This window comes from Micropterus salmoides, unplaced genomic scaffold (genome assembly GCF_014851395.1).
Source record: "Micropterus salmoides isolate LMB-PRFRI ecotype aquatic unplaced genomic scaffold, ASM1485139v1 Ms_hic_scaffold_3, whole genome shotgun sequence".
Taxonomy (NCBI): domain Eukaryota; kingdom Metazoa; phylum Chordata; class Actinopteri; order Centrarchiformes; family Centrarchidae; genus Micropterus; species Micropterus salmoides.
In genome coordinates, this window is record NW_024042261.1 from 26,501,409 (window position 1) to 26,518,212 (window position 16,804).

Consider the following 16,804-nt stretch of genomic DNA (forward strand, 5'->3'; position numbering starts at 1 on the left):
TTTTACGCTCCTCCAAAGTGTATAAGTATCAGTGAATGTTTTAATTAACATTAAGGTACATGTGATGCCAGCCAGTGGTTTAGCACTCTTAGACAGTATGACGTCCACACAGAGGTGGCCAGAGCAGGGTTGGGCACTCTTACAGCTGTTGTTGGTGGCGTCTGTCTCTCAGGCAAATGAGCAGGTGTGCAGGCAGAGAGGGGATACTGAGAACCCCCAGCTATTTAAGGATGGTGACATTATGTTGGGGGGGATCTTCTCTTTCCACAGCAGCTGGAGAGACAGACAGGAAACCTACGTGCACAAACCACCGCCACTGCAATGCACCAGGTAAATATACCATAGAAATATTTTTAGATTTAAAATATATATGAAGTGAGAACAGATACAAGAAATGTAAAATAAAGTGATCAAACTGATTACTAAAGTAAGAAATATTCCTGGTTGTATGTATTAATATCATCAAATGCTTTCATTTACTATGGTATTATTTGTATTTCAAGAACAAATTGTTTGCAATTCCAATGATTTATAATTTTCCACATTAAGTTTGAATTTCAGAGAGTTTCAGTATGTCCAGGCCATGCTCTTTGCCATAGAGGAGATTAATAACAGCACAGACCTACTGCCTGGCCAATCTCTGGGCTATAAGATCTATGATGTATGTGGATCAATTGCCAGAGGTGTGAGGGTCTCACTGGCCTTGGCTAATGGTAATGAAGTTGTATCTGCATCCTCCGAGGCACCATGTACCAGACCTGCCCAAGTGCAGGCCATTATGGGAGAGACGTCTTCCTCTCCTTGCATGGCTATAGCTACTGTCATTGGACCCTTTCATATCCCACTGGTGGGTAAGCTTGTAAAAATGTAATTACATTTGTGGGAAAAAAATCTATAATTCTTCCAGCTGGTCATAGGATAGGGGGGTTTAAAGTATTATTGTGTGCTGTGTTTATTTCTTAAATTTTATATTTTACATCTTTATATTGCAAAATAATTTATTTTATCTTTTAGATTAGCCACTTTGCTACTTGTGCTTGTCTCAGCGATAAAACCAAGTACCCATCCTTCCTCAGAACAATACCCAGTGACTACTACCAGAGCAGAGCCCTGGCACAGTTAGTCAAGCACTTTGGTTGGACTTGGGTTGGAGCTATTAGAACAAATGATGATTACGGGAATAATGGCATGGCCACATTCACAGAAACTGCCCAGCAGCTGGGCATCTGTCTAGAATACTCTGTAGCTTTCTTTAGAACAGATCCAACCGACAAAATACAAAAGATAGTTGACATTATCAAGTCTTCCACTTCCAAGGTGATTGTCGCTTTCCTCTCCCACATGGATATGGATGTGCTAATACACAAGTTTTCTTACCACAACTTGACTGGGTACCAGTGGGTAGGCAGTGAGAGCTGGATCTTTGATTCTCAAACTGCAGCCATGGATAGGCATCACATTCTGGATGGTGCCATAGGCCTGTCCATCCCCAGAGCACATGTCAGTGGCATGAGAGAGTTCATGTTGGATGTGAAGCCGCTCAATTCATCTAGTAACGCAATTTTTACAGAATTTTGGGAGGCATTATTTAGCTGCAAGTTCGAGCAGTCAGAGTCACCAGCAGGCAATCAGAAGGAATGTACTGGACATGAAGATCTGAGAGGAGTGCAAAACAGCTTCACTGATATGTCGCTCATGCCTATCTTTAACAACATCTATAAAGGCGTGTATGCTGTTGCCCACGCACTTCATAGTATTCTCAAATGTAACAAAACATGTAACAACACAGTGCAGCTAGATCCACTGACGGTGAGTTTGATACCAATGACAGAAAAAATATTTTTTTGACAGGTCAAGTCATTTTTTAGATTTTGAAAATAACAATTGTTGCAGCCTATCTATCATTCTGTTTAGAGAATAGGCTGAAATAATGTGTGTCAGATAATGATCTACATATTTTCTTAGATTTTACAGCAAATAAGAAAGATTCAGTTCAAAACAAAGGAAGGAGATGAGGTTTACTTTAATGAGAATGGAGACCCAGCTGCAAAGTATGAAATTATAAACTGGCAGCCAACAGAAAATGGCATTGTGGACTTTGTCACAATTGGTTTTCATGATGCATCTTTACCTGCAGACAAACAGCTGAATCTGCAAAATAAGTCCTTAAGGTGGGCACAGAACTCAAAACAGGTAAGCTACCATGTGATTACTGTAACTCTTAATGACATTACATCTGAATTTTTATAGTTGTATAAGTTATTAGTTATTGTTACTAGATAATCTAAATGGTTGGTTTTGATGCATCAAATTTAATAATAGATGCATGTAAAGACAGCACCTTGTCAAAGTGAATGTACATTTATTTTCCTCATAGTTTTTTTGTTCATGCAGGTGCCTTTGTCAGTTTGCAGTGAGAAGTGTCCCCCAGGAACTCGCAAGGTTCTCCAGAAAGGAAAGCCTGTTTGCTGCTATGACTGCTTAAGATGTGCAGAGGGAGAAATAAGTAACATCACAGGTGTAGTAATTTTTAATGCAAGACAAATAAAAGTCTAAAAGTTGTCATGTTCACATGCCAATTTTAAGAAACCGCATAGTTTTGTAAACTGATTTTAAATACATGGATTATGCATAAATTATGTAGCCTTTTAAGCAAACCAAAAATCTATATCATTACATCATGTCCTAAACAAATACTGATACATGAGTCTGAAATCAGCCTCAAATGTGAAAAATGTATGTAATCCAAGTAAGTTTTCAAGTACTCAAACGTCATTGTTTATAGAACAGTGAGATCTCCTTGCGAGGATTCGGGCAATCTGTGTTGTTTTCAGCAAATTCACTCTCAGACTTATTGGTTCACATCCATGGGAGGAGAATGGAGGGATTGGGGATAATATTAAAAAGAACACCATCTAAAAAACAAACAAACGGACAGCTCACTCAAATTAAGAAAAGACAGTGTTTTCTCATATCCTCCTCCTGGTATCTGATCATTTAGAGAATTTTGTTCTTGATCTGCTGAGGTCTTGCTGTCTATGAAACAGCAATAAAGGCAATGAGAGTGAATGAAACTGTGTTTGACACTAGAACATTGACATTTGAAAAACATAACAGCATGATACCTTCCAATGAACAATATACTCTATATAATGTAAGTAGCATGTATTTACTATAGCACCTTTCAAAGATCAAAGTCACCGAGTGCTTCACAAAATCATATTAATGCTTAGTTATTAAGAAACATAACAAAACAAATGACCAAAAATGTATGAAAAAGACCTTTTTATACTGTATCCTGTACTTATACAATCCAGGTCATTCATGATGATACCGTGCAGCTGTCATAACTTTCCATTTATTGTCTAGTAATCATGTATTGTCTGCTTGTAGGCAGTAAAATCTGTAAAACAAAATAAAAAAAGAGGGGGGGGGGCAAAAAAGGCAAATGCACTGAGCAAAATTAATGAATTATACCTCTTTATACTGTATCCTGTCCATATAAGATCCAGATCAGCCATGATGATACCATGTAGTTGCCATTAAGTTATTAATTTATAGTCTATTAAATGTGTTTTTTTCTTGTAAGAGCAGACAATAAAATGGCAACAAAAAATGACCAATGTACTGAGCTAGCTAACACTTGCTTCAATATTACTTTTCAGATTCTGTCACATGTGTGCGATGCCACCCTGAGTTCTGGTCAAATGAGAAAAGAGATGCCTGTGTAAAGAAGGAGGCAGAGTTTCTATCATATGAAGAGATTATGGGAGCACTGCTAACTGCAGCCTCCTTATTTGGAACATGCATGACTGCTGTTGTGGCAATTATTTTCTTCAGATACAGGCAGACTCCTATTGTCAGGGCCAACAACTCTGAGCTGAGCTTCCTGCTGCTCTTCTCCTTGACCCTGTGTTTCCTGTGTTCTTTGACCTTCATCGGCCGGCCCTCTGAGTGGTCCTGCATGCTGCGACACACAGCATTTGGCATCACCTTTGTCCTCTGTATCTCTTGTGTTCTGGGGAAAACAATAGTGGTGTTAATGGCCTTCAGAGCCACACTTCCAGGTAGTAATGTGATGAAATGGTTTGGGCCTGCACAGCAGAAGCTCAGTGTTCTGGGTTTTACTGTCATACAAGTCATCATATGTCTCCTCTGGTTAACAATTTCTCCTCCTTTTCCATTGAAGAACTTTAAGGGGTTTAAGGACAAAGTCATCTTAGAGTGTGCTCTGGGCTCAGCTGTAGGCTTTTGGGCTGTACTTGGTTACATAGGACTTCTGGCCATTTTATGTTTTATTCTTGCTTTTCTGGCTCGGAAACTGCCTGATAATTTCAATGAAGCCAAATTTATCACCTTCAGCATGCTGATATTCTGCGCAGTATGGATCACTTTTATCCCAGCATATGTCAGTTCTCCGGGGAAGTTCAGTGTTGCTGTGGAGATATTTGCTATTTTGGCTTCAAGTTTTGGACTACTCATTTGTATTTTTATTCCAAAATGTTATATTATCTTACTGAAACCAGAGAATAATACAAAAAAGAATATGATAGGAAAGGGGGCAACAAAGTCATTCTGAAACTTAAAATACTATGTTGGCAAATGTATTCTACTACCATTAAAATGTTTACATAGTAGTTGTTAACCAGGCTGTCAAGTACACATGTATGTTTAGTTTATTAAAGACTTGCAGAGTAGTGCTCTAGTGTTTTTCCACTGTTTATCAATTATTTTGTGACACACTGTGCTGAGATTACAGCATTTATTAGAACATAATATACAATCATACCAACCAATACAAATATAATTAAGCATAAATAAATGCACAAGCCTACTACCAATTCTTTACTGATTTCACAGCATTAAATGTGGTTTATAAAATTGTAAACAAAGAATAAAATCAACAGTTTCAGAGACAAAAATGTCTTTGGTTTAACTTGTTTGGCTTCCTTTAATCTCTTGAGGGTTGAGTTCATGACAACTCCCCCCTTGTTGTTAAACATGTATAAAGCCCTGGCATGTGCAGAGTTGATTGGCCTGGTTTTAAGAGCAGAACTATGTTACTATTGAGGCAGCTCCTCTCGGTTCTACTATTAGGAAAATGAGTCTCTGTGTGCAATCTGCAAGGCCCAGCACAACCTGCTGAACTAGCCCAGCAAACTTGTTATTAGAGGCATTTCTTCACTTTGCACAGGGCAGGATTACGTAATCAACAATAATACAGCAACTACGTATTACTTGACCTGTATATTTGTAAAAGGTTTAGGTGCATGTTGTAAAGTATGTGAGACATTACTATGAATATATCATATTTCATTCTATCTTTCACCACACCTCTGTTGTTCCGTTTTGATGTAACAACCTATTATTTAAGTGTTTCAATTCACTTCTTACTGCTCGAAGCAAAAAAAGGCTGTATTCATCTAAACAAGTGTAAAAACACACTGAATGGTACCTGCCCAGCACCAAATGTCAGACACAAGTTAGCAACTAGCTGGTGAACATGGTAGAGCATTTAGCAGCTAAAGAGTTGCTGGAGAAAAAAACATAGCTAAAAAGTAGGTAAATATTTGACTTATTCATCACAAACATGACTCCAAATTAAAGATACAATTTGTTTGGTCTGTAATTAAATCAAATAATTGGGTCAAAGACGTATAAGGTTTCAATAGAAGCAAACAAATACCTGTTATTGGCCTTATATTGGATATTTTCAAGAATAAAGTTAATAAGTCATTTTTATTGTGATTATTATGAATGTACCCTGGTTAAATGTCATTAAGTGTAACACTAAGTGTATTTTTAAAAAAATTTGAATTTTATATCCATTTTTCATGATCACAGGTTTATGTGTCCATGCTTGGAATGGCAGAAATATCAGAATCAGAGGGGAAAGTCTTGTGTCACAGTTGCAAAAATAAAGATATACATGTCGTGGAAATTGTATTCCTGGTGAGAGGTTGAGCAAATAATTGAGTTACAATGAACCGTTGTCTTTGAAGAATTTATTTAACAAAAGAGAATAAACAGAGAAGTACTACAACAGAATCAGCTGGACCAGAGGTTTTGTCTCCTAAGACAGTCACTAACATCTGGCCCAGAGCAAACAGTTGCATGATCATTTACACAGTCTGAGCATCTATGTTTTGGGGAACAAAAGGTCCTTGACTGGGACCAGTCAAGGAAAGAGAAGAACAGCTAGTGAGGAAAACAATCAACAACCCCACATCCCTGACCTAAACCCGACACATGTGGACAGACTAGAATAAGAGGAACAATAATAAAGATGGAACAGGTTAAAGATTTAAAACAATATATAGGACATAATAAAAGGAGAAAAATAGCACTCTTATAAATACTTGCATAAAAGATGATAAGTGTAGGAACACATTACACAATGCACATCAAAGCAAATCCTGGGGCACTCTGCGGTGCATTTTGGGGGGATGAGTCTTGCATTGAAAGTGCTCCTGCGTTTGAGCAGCACGTCATGAAATGGGTGGGAAACATTGTCCAAGATGACATGTAGTTTGGACAGCATCCTCCTCTCTGAGTCCAGCTCCACCCTCACAACGTCACTGGCCATGCAGATAAGTTTTTTGAGTCTGTTGGCGTCCGCTACCCTCAACCTGCTGCCCCAGCGTGCAACAGCAAAGAGAATAGCACTGGCCACCACAGACTCATAAATATCCTCAGCATTGTCCAGCAGATGTTGGAGGACCTCAGCCTCCTCAGAAAACAGAGACAGCTCTGGCCCTTCCTGTAGAGGGCTTTAGTGTTCTTGGCCCAGTCCAGCTGATTGTCCATGTGCACTCCCAGGTACTTTTAGTCCTCCACAGTGTTCACACTGACCCCCTGGATGGAAAAAAAAGGGGTCACTTGTGCCTTGGCTTAGATCCACAACCAGCTCCTTTGTCTTTGTGATGTTGCGCTGCAGATGGTTCTGCTCAAACCATGTGACAAAGTCACCCACCAAAGACCTGTACTTAGCCTCATCATGATACATCCAACCACAGCAGAGTCATCAGAAAACTTCTGAAGATGGCAGGACTCTGTGTGGTAGTTGAAGGCATAGATGGTGAAGAGGAAGGGAGACAGGACAATACCCTGCGGGGCCCTGGTATTGCTGACCACGCTGTCTGACGAATGCAGGCGCACATACTTACACAAAGTTAGCATCTAGCTGGTGAACTGAGAGCATTTAGCAGCTAAAGAGTGGGTGGGGGCCAAAACAAAGCAACCAGGAACACATGACCGCCATATAAACTTTATAAGGTGATCCAGTGAATAGTGCGGTGGCCTCACAGCAATAAGTTCGCTGGTTCAAACCCCGGTCGTCCCGGCCTTTCTGTGTGGAGTTTGCATGTTCTCCCTATGTCTGCGTGCTCCGGTATCCCCCTCCTCAACAGTTCTCCAGTCAGTACACTGACCATCACTGATGATAATGATCTGGAGTTGGTTCCCGGGCGCTGCACAGTGCCCACTGTTCCCTTGAGGGAAGGGTTAAATGCAGAGAATGAATTCACAACATGTATGGGTATGTGACAATAAAGTGTCTTCTAAATCTTCTTCTTCTTCTTCTAATGTTGTGTTTACAGCTTGTTGCTCTGCCCCGAAGTGGCCCCGCATTTCATTGAGCCTTAAAAGTCTAATTTTCTCAACTTCACCTTCATCCTGCAATATTTCTCACTGCTTAATTTGTAAGCATAAATTGTGCTTCCATCATGTTAAAATCATACTCTAAAGAGGGGAAACATTTTGTACAGTGCAATTGAATATTATTGTTTGATAACATATACTGTTAAGATTTTATAATAGACCAAGGCCCAAAATAATTTCTTTTTTTTTTTTTGGTTTGTGCACCTCCCTCCCCCTCGCTCCACCCTGCATGTCCACAGAGATAAAACATCACTGTTCTATTGTTATTTTTTCATGCTGCTCCAAAATGTATAAATGCCAGTGCAGGCATTTTATTTACATTAAGATTTGTATGATGCCACTCAGTGGTATTGCTCTCCTCGACAGTATGATGTCCACACAGAGATGGCCAGTGAAGGGTTGGGCACTCTTACAGCTGTTGTTGGTGGCGTCTGTCTTTCAGGCTGAGGAGCGAGTGTGCAGACGACGAGGGGATCCTGAAAATCCCCAGCTATTTAAGAATGGGGACATTATGATAGGGGGAATCTTCTCGTTCCACAGCAGCTGGAAAGACAGACAGGATACCTTCATGCACAAGCCACCGCCACTGCAATGCATCAGGTAAAGTATGCCACATAAATCTTTTTACATTTAAAATCCCCAAGAGAAAGTGGGTACAGATACAAAAACGGGTATAAAAACAAACAAAGTGAGTATGATAATAAGAAATGTTCCATGTTGTGAGTAATAAAACCATTATATGCTTACATTTACTGTGATATTTTTCTATTTTAAGGACAAACTATTTGCAATTACAACTATTTCTATCGTTCCACATCAAGTTTGAATTTCAGAGAGTTCCAGTATGCCCAGGCTATGCTCTTTGCAATAGAGGAGATTAATAACAGCACATACCTACTGCCTGGCATTTCTTTGGGCTATAAGATCTATGATGCCTGTAGCTCCATTGCCAGAGGTGTGAGGGTTGCACTGGCCTTGGCTAATGGTAATGAAGTGGTGTCTGCATCCTCTGAGGCACCATGTACCAGACCTGCCCAAGTGCAGGCCATTATGGGAGAGACATCTTCCTCTCCTTGCATGGCTATAGCTACTGTCATTGGACCCTTTTATATCCCAATGGTGGGTAAAATTGGTAAAAAGTATTTGTCTGCTGTGTAAATGTTCTATATTGTACATACTTATCTTGTGATGTTATCTCATTTGTCTTTTAGATCAGCCACTTTGCAACTTGTGCTTGTCTCAGCGATAAAACCAAATACCCATCCTTCCTCAGAACAATACCCAGTGACTACTACCAGAGTAGAGCCCTGGCACAGTTGGTCAAGCACTTTGGCTGGACTTGGGTTGGAGCTGTTAGAACAAATGATGATTATGGCAATAATGGCATGGCCACATTCACAGAAACTGCCCAGCAGCTGGGCATCTGTTTAGAGTACTCTGTATCTTTATTTAGAACAGATCCACTACACAAAATACAAAAGATAGTTGACATTATCAAGTCTTCCACTTCCAAAGTGATTGTTGCTTTCCTCTCCCAACACGATATGAATGTGTTAATACAGGAGTTGTCTTACCACAACGTGACTGGGTACCAGTGGGTAGGCAGTGAGAGCTGGATCTTTGATTCCCAGACTGCAGCCATGGACAGGCATCACATTCTGGATGGTGCCATAGGCCTGTCCATCCCCCAAGCACATGTCAGTGGCATGAGAGAATTCATGTTGGATGTGAAGCCCCTTAATTCTTCTAGTAATGAAATGTTTACAGAGTTTTGGGAGGCATTATTTAGCTGCAAGTTCAACCAGTCAGAGTCACCAGCAGGGAATCAGAGAGAATGTACTGGACATGAAGATCTGACTGGAGTGCAAAACAGCTTCACTTATATGTCACTTATGCCTATCTTTAACAACATCTATAAAGGGGTGTATGCTGTGGCCCACGCACTTCATAATATTCTCAACTGTAACAAAACATGCAGCAATAAAGTGCAGCTAGATCCAATCACGGTAAATATCTAATGCTTGAATGATTGTTTTCAGTCACATTTAAGAAAATAGTTTACATTTTGAAAATACAAATCTTGCAGCCTGTCTATCATCTTGTTAGACAACACATCTACAAAATATTTGTCAGATAATTATCTAATTATCTACAAATATTCTTAGATTTTACAGCACATAAGAAAGATTCAGTTCAAAACAAAGGAAGGAGATGAGGTTTACTTTAATGAGAATGGAGACCCAGCTGCAAAGTATGAAATTATAAACTGGCAGCCAACAAAAAATGGCATTGTGGACTTTGTCACAGTCGGTCTTTATGATGCATCTTTACCTGCCGACAAACAATTGAATTTTCAAAATAAGTCTTTAATTTGGGCACAGAACTCAAAACAGGTAAGCTACCATGCTATTACCGTTAATGACAATCAATTTGAATTGTAATATTTGTATAACTTATTCGTTAATGTTACTAGGTAATCGTAATGTTTTTTTTTTTAAATAATAGATGCGTGTAAAGACAAAACCTTGTCAGAGTAAATGCCCATACATTTTTCTCATATTTATTTTGTTCATGCAGGTGCCTTTGTCAGTTTGCAGTAAGAAATGTCCCCCAGGAACTCGCAAGGTTCTTCAGAAAGGAAAGCCTGTTTGCTGCTATGACTGTTTAAGATGTGCAGAGGGAGACATAAGTAACATCACAGGTGTAGTTTAAATAAATGCAAGACAAAACAAAAGTTGTCATGTTCACATACCAATTTTAAGAAACTGCATAGTTTTTTAAAACTGATTCTAAATAATGGATTATGCATAACTTCAGCAAACCAAAAATACATAACATCACATCAAAAAATCAATTCTTAAAGAATCCTAAAGAAATACTGATACATGAGATTGAAATCAGCTACATACATTCATGGACAGTCTAGGAAGTGCATATCAGGGTATAAAGCCCCACTGTGCAAAATGCATATAACCCAAGTGAATTTACAATTACTCAAACTTCATTGTTTATATAGAAGTGAGAACATCGCTAGGAAGATGGGGGAAATCTGTGTTATTTTCAGCCCAGTCATTCTCAGACTTACTGGGTCACATCCATGGGAGGAGAAGGGAGGGATTGGGGCATGCACTGTCACCAGAAGTGTATTATTTGGTACAACAACGATGAGTCCTTAGGTCAAACATGTTCAGTTTTAAGATCAATTATAAAGTACTTTCTTAAAGTATTATTGTAACTATAATACTAAAAGGATCACCATCTGTGAAAAAAAACAAAAAATAATCATTAAGATGCAGCTCACTCAAATTAAAAAAACGACCCACAGTGTTTCCTCATATCCTCCCAGTGGTATCTGATCACTTAACGAATTTTGTTCTTTTCTGATGAGGAGACCTGTTTCTGAAACAGCAATAAAGGCATTGAGAGTGAATGAAATTGTGTTTGAGACTTGAACATTGACATCTTAACATTAAACAGCATGATACCTTTCAATAAATAATATACTGTACATGTAAGTGAGTAAGTAACGTGTAATTAGTATATCACCTTTCACAAAGCAAGGTCACAAAGTACTTCACAATATTATAATAAAGCTTGGTTATTAGGAATAAAACAAAAGACCAAAAATTAATGAATTGTACCTCTTTATATTGTATCCTGTCCATATAAGATCCAGATCAATCATGATGATACCATGTAGTTGCCATAAATATTAATAACTATAACTATTAATTTATAGTCTATTAAATGTGTTTTTTTCTTGTAGGAGCAGACAATAAAATGGCAACAAAAAATGACAAATGTACTGAGCTAGTCTAACACTTGCTTCAATATTACTTTTCAGATTCTGTCACATGTGTGCGATGCCACCCTGAGTTCTGGTCAAATGAGAAAAGAGATGACTGTGTAAAGAAGGAGGCAGAGTTTCTATCATATGAAGAAATTATGGGAGCACTGCTCACTGCAGCCTCCTTATTTGGTACGTGCATGACTGCTGTTGTGGCAATTATTTTCTTCAGATACAGGCAGACTCCTATTGTCAGGGCCAACAACTCTGAGCTGAGCTTCCTGCTGCTCTTCTCCTTGACCCTGTGTTTCCTGTGTTCTTTGACCTTCATCGGTCGGCCCTCTGAGTGGTCCTGCATGCTGCGACACACAGCATTCGGCATCACCTTTGTCCTCTGTATCTCTTGTGTTCTGGGGAAAACAATAGTGGTGTTAATGGCCTTCAGAGCCACACTTCCAGGAAGTAATGTGATGAAATGGTTTGGGCCTGCACAGCAGAAGCTCAGTGTTCTGGGTTTCACTCTCATACAAGTCATTATATGCATCCTCTGGTTAACAATTTCTCCTCCTTTTCCATTTAAGAATTTTAAGGGGTTTAAGGACAAAGTCATCTTAGAGTGTGCTCTGGGCTCAGCTGTAGGCTTTTGGGCTGTACTTGGTTACATAGGACTTCTGGCCATTTTATGTTTTATTCTTGCTTTTCTGGCTCGGAAACTGCCTGATAATTTCAATGAAGCCAAATTTATCACCTTCAGCATGCTGATATTCTGCGCAGTATGGATCACTTTTATCCCAGCGTATGTCAGCTCTCCTGGAAAGTTCAGTGTTGCTGTGGAGATATTTGCTATTTTGGCTTCAAGTTTTGGACTGCTCATTTGTATTTTCATTCCAAAATGTTATATTATCTTACTGAAACCACAGAACAATATAAAAAAGAATATGATGGGAAAGGGGGCAACAAAGTCATTCTGAAACTTTAAATAATATGCTGGCAAATGCATTCTACTACCATTAAAATGTTTACATAGTAGTTGTTAACCAGACTGTCAAATAGACATGTATGTTTAGTTTACTGAAGACTTGCATTGTAATGCTGTAGTGTTTTTCCACTGTTTAATGTTTATTGTGTTCCAGCATTTATTACAACATAATACACTATCATACCAACCATCCATCCATTGTCAACCGCTTATCCTGCGTACAGGGTCACGGGGGGGCTTGAGCCAATCCCAGCTGAAATCGGGCAAAAAGCGGGGTACACCTTGGACAGGTTGCCAGTCCATCGCAGGGCCACACACAGACAATTGAGAGTCACCAATTAACCTAGTCTGCATGTCTTTGGACGGTGGGAGGAAGCCGGAGCACCCGGAGAGAACCCACGCAGACATGGGGAGAACATGCAAACTCCACAAAGAAAGGCTGGGACGACCGGGGTTCGAACCAACGACCTTCTTGCTGTGAGGCACTGCACCACAGTTCCACCCACATCATACCAACCAATACATATATAATTAAGAAGAAGTAATTGCACAAGCCTATTCTTTTCACAACATTTAATACAGTTTATAAAATTGTAAACAAAGACTAAAAATCCACAGTTTCACAGACAAAAATGTCATTGGCTTAACTTGTTTGGCTTCCTTTGATTTCACGAGGCTTGAATTCAACCATGACAACCCTTTATTGTTCAACATGTATAAATTCCTGGTATAAGCTGTTGAGTCGATTGGCCTGGTTTAAAGAACTATGCCATTGTTGAGGCAGCTCCTCTCGCTTCTACTATTCGGAAAGTGAGCCTCAGTTGCAAGCCTCAGCAAAACTAGCTGAACTGGCCCAAGATGACAAACTTGTTAGGGCCCGAGCACAAACCGTGCGAGGTCCCTATTGAAACTGAAGATATATATATATATATATTCTGCAAAGTAAGCTCTATTTTGGGGGCCTAAACATACTCGAAAACTCACCAAACTTGGTACATATGTCAGAAGTGGTGAAAAACTTCGTATTGAGTGGGTTTCTCGCATGGGCGTGGCAAAATGGCTCACTAGCGCCCCCTACAAAATAAGAAAAAATTAGCCCCTTGGCCACGTTCAACCTACATGCACGACATTTTCTGGGGACATGTATCATATCAAGACACACAAAAAAAAGCCTCAAGAACCCATACCCTAAACTCAACAAGAAGTCAGCCATTTTGAATTTTATGGTCATATTTGGATGATGTACACACTCCATACTTTAATGAACTCCTCCTAGGCATTCAGTCCGATCGACTTCAAATTTCTGCTGTGCCTTGTAAAGGCATTGACGATGAAAAGTTGTGCTATCTGTGAGTTTTCGTCAATGGGCGTGTCCGTGGCGTCGATTATTCGCCATGAAACAGGAAGTTATTATAACTTCAGTGTACATGCTCACATCTGCACCAAACTGTATATGTAGGATGAGAGTCACATCACATGTACATTCCGACATTCACCCACAGTCATAGCGCCACCTGCTGGCAACAGGAAGTGACATTTAAAGAAGCAGCCCCCGCCGCACGTTTGACCTACATGTATGAAATTTCTGTGGCACATGTATCATGTCCAGACGTACCAAAAAGCCTCATCTAGCGATGCCCTCAACCCGACAGGAAGTCGGCCATTTTGAATTTTACGGCAATTTTTGGATGATTTACACACTCTGTACTTTAACGAACTCCTCCTAGGGATTTAGTCGGACCAACTTCAAATTTCTGCTGTGCCTTCTAAAGGCATTTACGATGAAAAATTGTGCTATATGTGAGTTTTCATCAATGGGCGTCTCCGTGGCGTGCTGAGATTTGAACAAGACTTTACGTGCTTGATAACTGTCCCGCCCCGAACACATCTATACACCAATATTCATTTCTACGCCTTCATGCAGCGTCCGAATCGCGTAGCAAATTCACAGCCGCACCGGCGGAGCTCCAGAATATGCAGCGCAGCAGCCTCACGCCCCGACGCGTTATACGTGTGAGGGCCCGCCCAACGCTGCTTGCAGCTTTAATTATTGGATGCATTTCGTCAATTTTCACAGGGAAAGATTATGTAATCAACACATTTCAGACAATACCAAAAGTACAAAAATGCAACAAGTAGGCTACGTTTTGCTTGGCATGTATTTTTCAAATTGTTTATGTGCATTGTACTGTATTTAAAGGAGATCTATTATGCTTTTCCACATTTTATGACTTTTCTGCAATATTACAATGTTGGATGTTCATGTTAAATATGGCCAAAGCTTCAAATAAAAGGTTAAAGTATTTAAAAGAAATCCCAATGAGCAAAAACCTCAGATTTCCTCCTGTTCTGAACGCTCTGTTTTGAATTGCTTTTTCTACCAAGGGCTTCGTTCTACCACACAGGGAGCTGGACGGAGCCGGTATTCCATATATGGTCATTTGCTCCACACAGCAACGCTCAATCTGCCTGTACCGCTCAGCTGGGGAGCCTTAAAGTGACAGGAGCATCTACAGCTTGTTTCAGAGACAGGCTGAAATGAAGGCCAACATGAAGAGCCAGTATAAGACAGAAAATTAGTTTTTTGAACTTTGTGTCATGCATAGCTGCCATACAGGAGTCACAGAACTACAATATAGCACTGGGAAAGCAGTATAATAGGTCTCCTTTAAGACATTACCATGAATATATGGCAATATATTCATTCTATCTTTCACCACCCCTGCCTGTCTCTGTTGCTCCATTTTGGTTTTACATCCTGTAACTTTAGTGTTTAAATTTAGTGTTAATTTTGTCAGCCATTTTAAAATGTAGTTTTAGTCTTAGTCCTGTGTCAAATGTCCTTGTTAGTTTTTGTCATATTTAGTCCACTGTATACTATTTTTTTAGTCAAGTTTTACTTTTTTTAGTCTGATTTTAGTCAAACGAAAATCAAAAGTATTTTACTCTAGTTTTAGTCATTAACCATCGTTTTAGTCTTTTCTAACTCATAAGTATAATGAGTCGATTAACATTTTGGTCAATCTGCTCTAACCAAAATAGAGATATGATTCAAATGTTAGCTTTGTTCTCATTTTTATTTCAAAGGAAACATTAACTTACCACAATTCCCAGGTGATGGTCAGGTGATAGTTCCCTTTGGCTGGATAAAGTCTGACGCTCCGCATGATCATTGATGAAGGAGAAATACAGAGATTAATGGCAATAAAGCAAGCTGTCAATATTTTAGAGACCCACCGAAATATCACAAATCATGCTTTTAGGGGAGCTGATATCTAAGCACCTCTTCTCCCTAGCATGTTGTGTGCATCACCAGAGTTTGCATTCTCCACAGTAACGTTTTCCTCACGCACCAGGCGTCACCCCGGTTGACCAGCATTCAAAGCACAGGAAGAAAAAAATACCACTGAATGAACACTGTTCAAGTGAAAATTTAGAGGGAGAAAATATGGCCTGTAATATATTGTCTCCTCATTATACTGATAAAAAGAAAGAGAGATTTTATTAATGTTTTTATTTTATGATTTACATTTTAGTCTCGTCATTTTTCGTCAACAATATTGCATGTTTATATAGTCACAGTGTTTAAAGACATTGTCTTTGTGTCGTCTTTGTATTGTTTTCGTCAAGGAAAAAAGGTGGACGTTTATATTTCGTTTAGTTTCATCTGACAAAAGTAACACTACTTTTTACCGCTCTTAGCAAAAACATGCTGTACTCAGCTAAACAAATGCAAAAACCCACTGTATGCTACCTCCCTAGCACCAAATGTCAGATAGACAAAGTTAGCAACTAGCTGGTGAACATAGAGCGATAAGCAACTAAAGAGTTGGTGAGGATCAAAACAGAGCAACCAGGATAAGGAATATTGGATTTGCATTCAAGTGTAAATAAACACATCTACTTGCTTACTTGACAGCTATGTCAACTTTATAAGGTGATAATGATGTGTTTACAGTTGCACTGACCCCAAGTGGCCCCAAAACTAAATAGTTTAGTTAATGCATTTTAACTAAGACTAAGGCGTTTCATTGAGCCTTACAAGTCTAATCTTTTCAACTTTAGATCACCTTCATCCTGCATTATGTTTCAGTGTTTAAATTGCAGTTATAGATTGTGCCTCCATAATGTAAAAATATTATTGTAAACAGCGAAAACCTTATTATTTAATACCATATCCGTATATGATTTTAAAACAGACCAAGGCCCAACATTATTTTTCTGTTTGTGCACCTCCCTCCCCCTCGCCCCACCCTGCAGGTCCAAATAGATAAAACATCACTGTATTATTGTTATTTTTTCATGCTACTCCAAAATGTATAAATACCAGTGCAAAGTTTTGATTTACGTTAAAGTTTGTATGATGCCACCCAGTGGTT

The 16,804-nt window shown here is 39.2% G+C and overlaps 2 protein-coding genes across 2 annotated transcripts; both read left to right on the forward strand.

Moving 5' to 3' along the window:
* The first annotated feature begins 226 nt into the window (after positions 1-226).
* LOC119882353 (extracellular calcium-sensing receptor-like) lies at positions 227-4,579 on the forward strand. The gene is made up of 6 exons (XM_038692368.1): positions 227-330; positions 550-847; positions 1,015-1,809; positions 1,966-2,193; positions 2,395-2,518; positions 3,666-4,579. The coding sequence occupies exons 1-6, from the start codon at positions 242-244 to the stop codon at positions 4,577-4,579; spliced, it is 2,448 nt and encodes an 815-aa protein (XP_038548296.1). The 5' UTR covers positions 227-241.
* Positions 4,580-8,065: 3,486 nt separating this feature from the next.
* LOC119882354 (extracellular calcium-sensing receptor-like) lies at positions 8,066-12,417 on the forward strand. Its single transcript, XM_038692369.1, has 6 exons — positions 8,066-8,259; positions 8,481-8,778; positions 8,871-9,665; positions 9,825-10,052; positions 10,237-10,360; positions 11,504-12,417. Exons 1-6 carry the CDS (start codon positions 8,171-8,173, stop codon positions 12,415-12,417), a joined length of 2,448 nt encoding a protein of 815 aa, XP_038548297.1. The 5' UTR covers positions 8,066-8,170.
* The last annotated feature ends 4,387 nt before the right edge of the window (positions 12,418-16,804 follow it).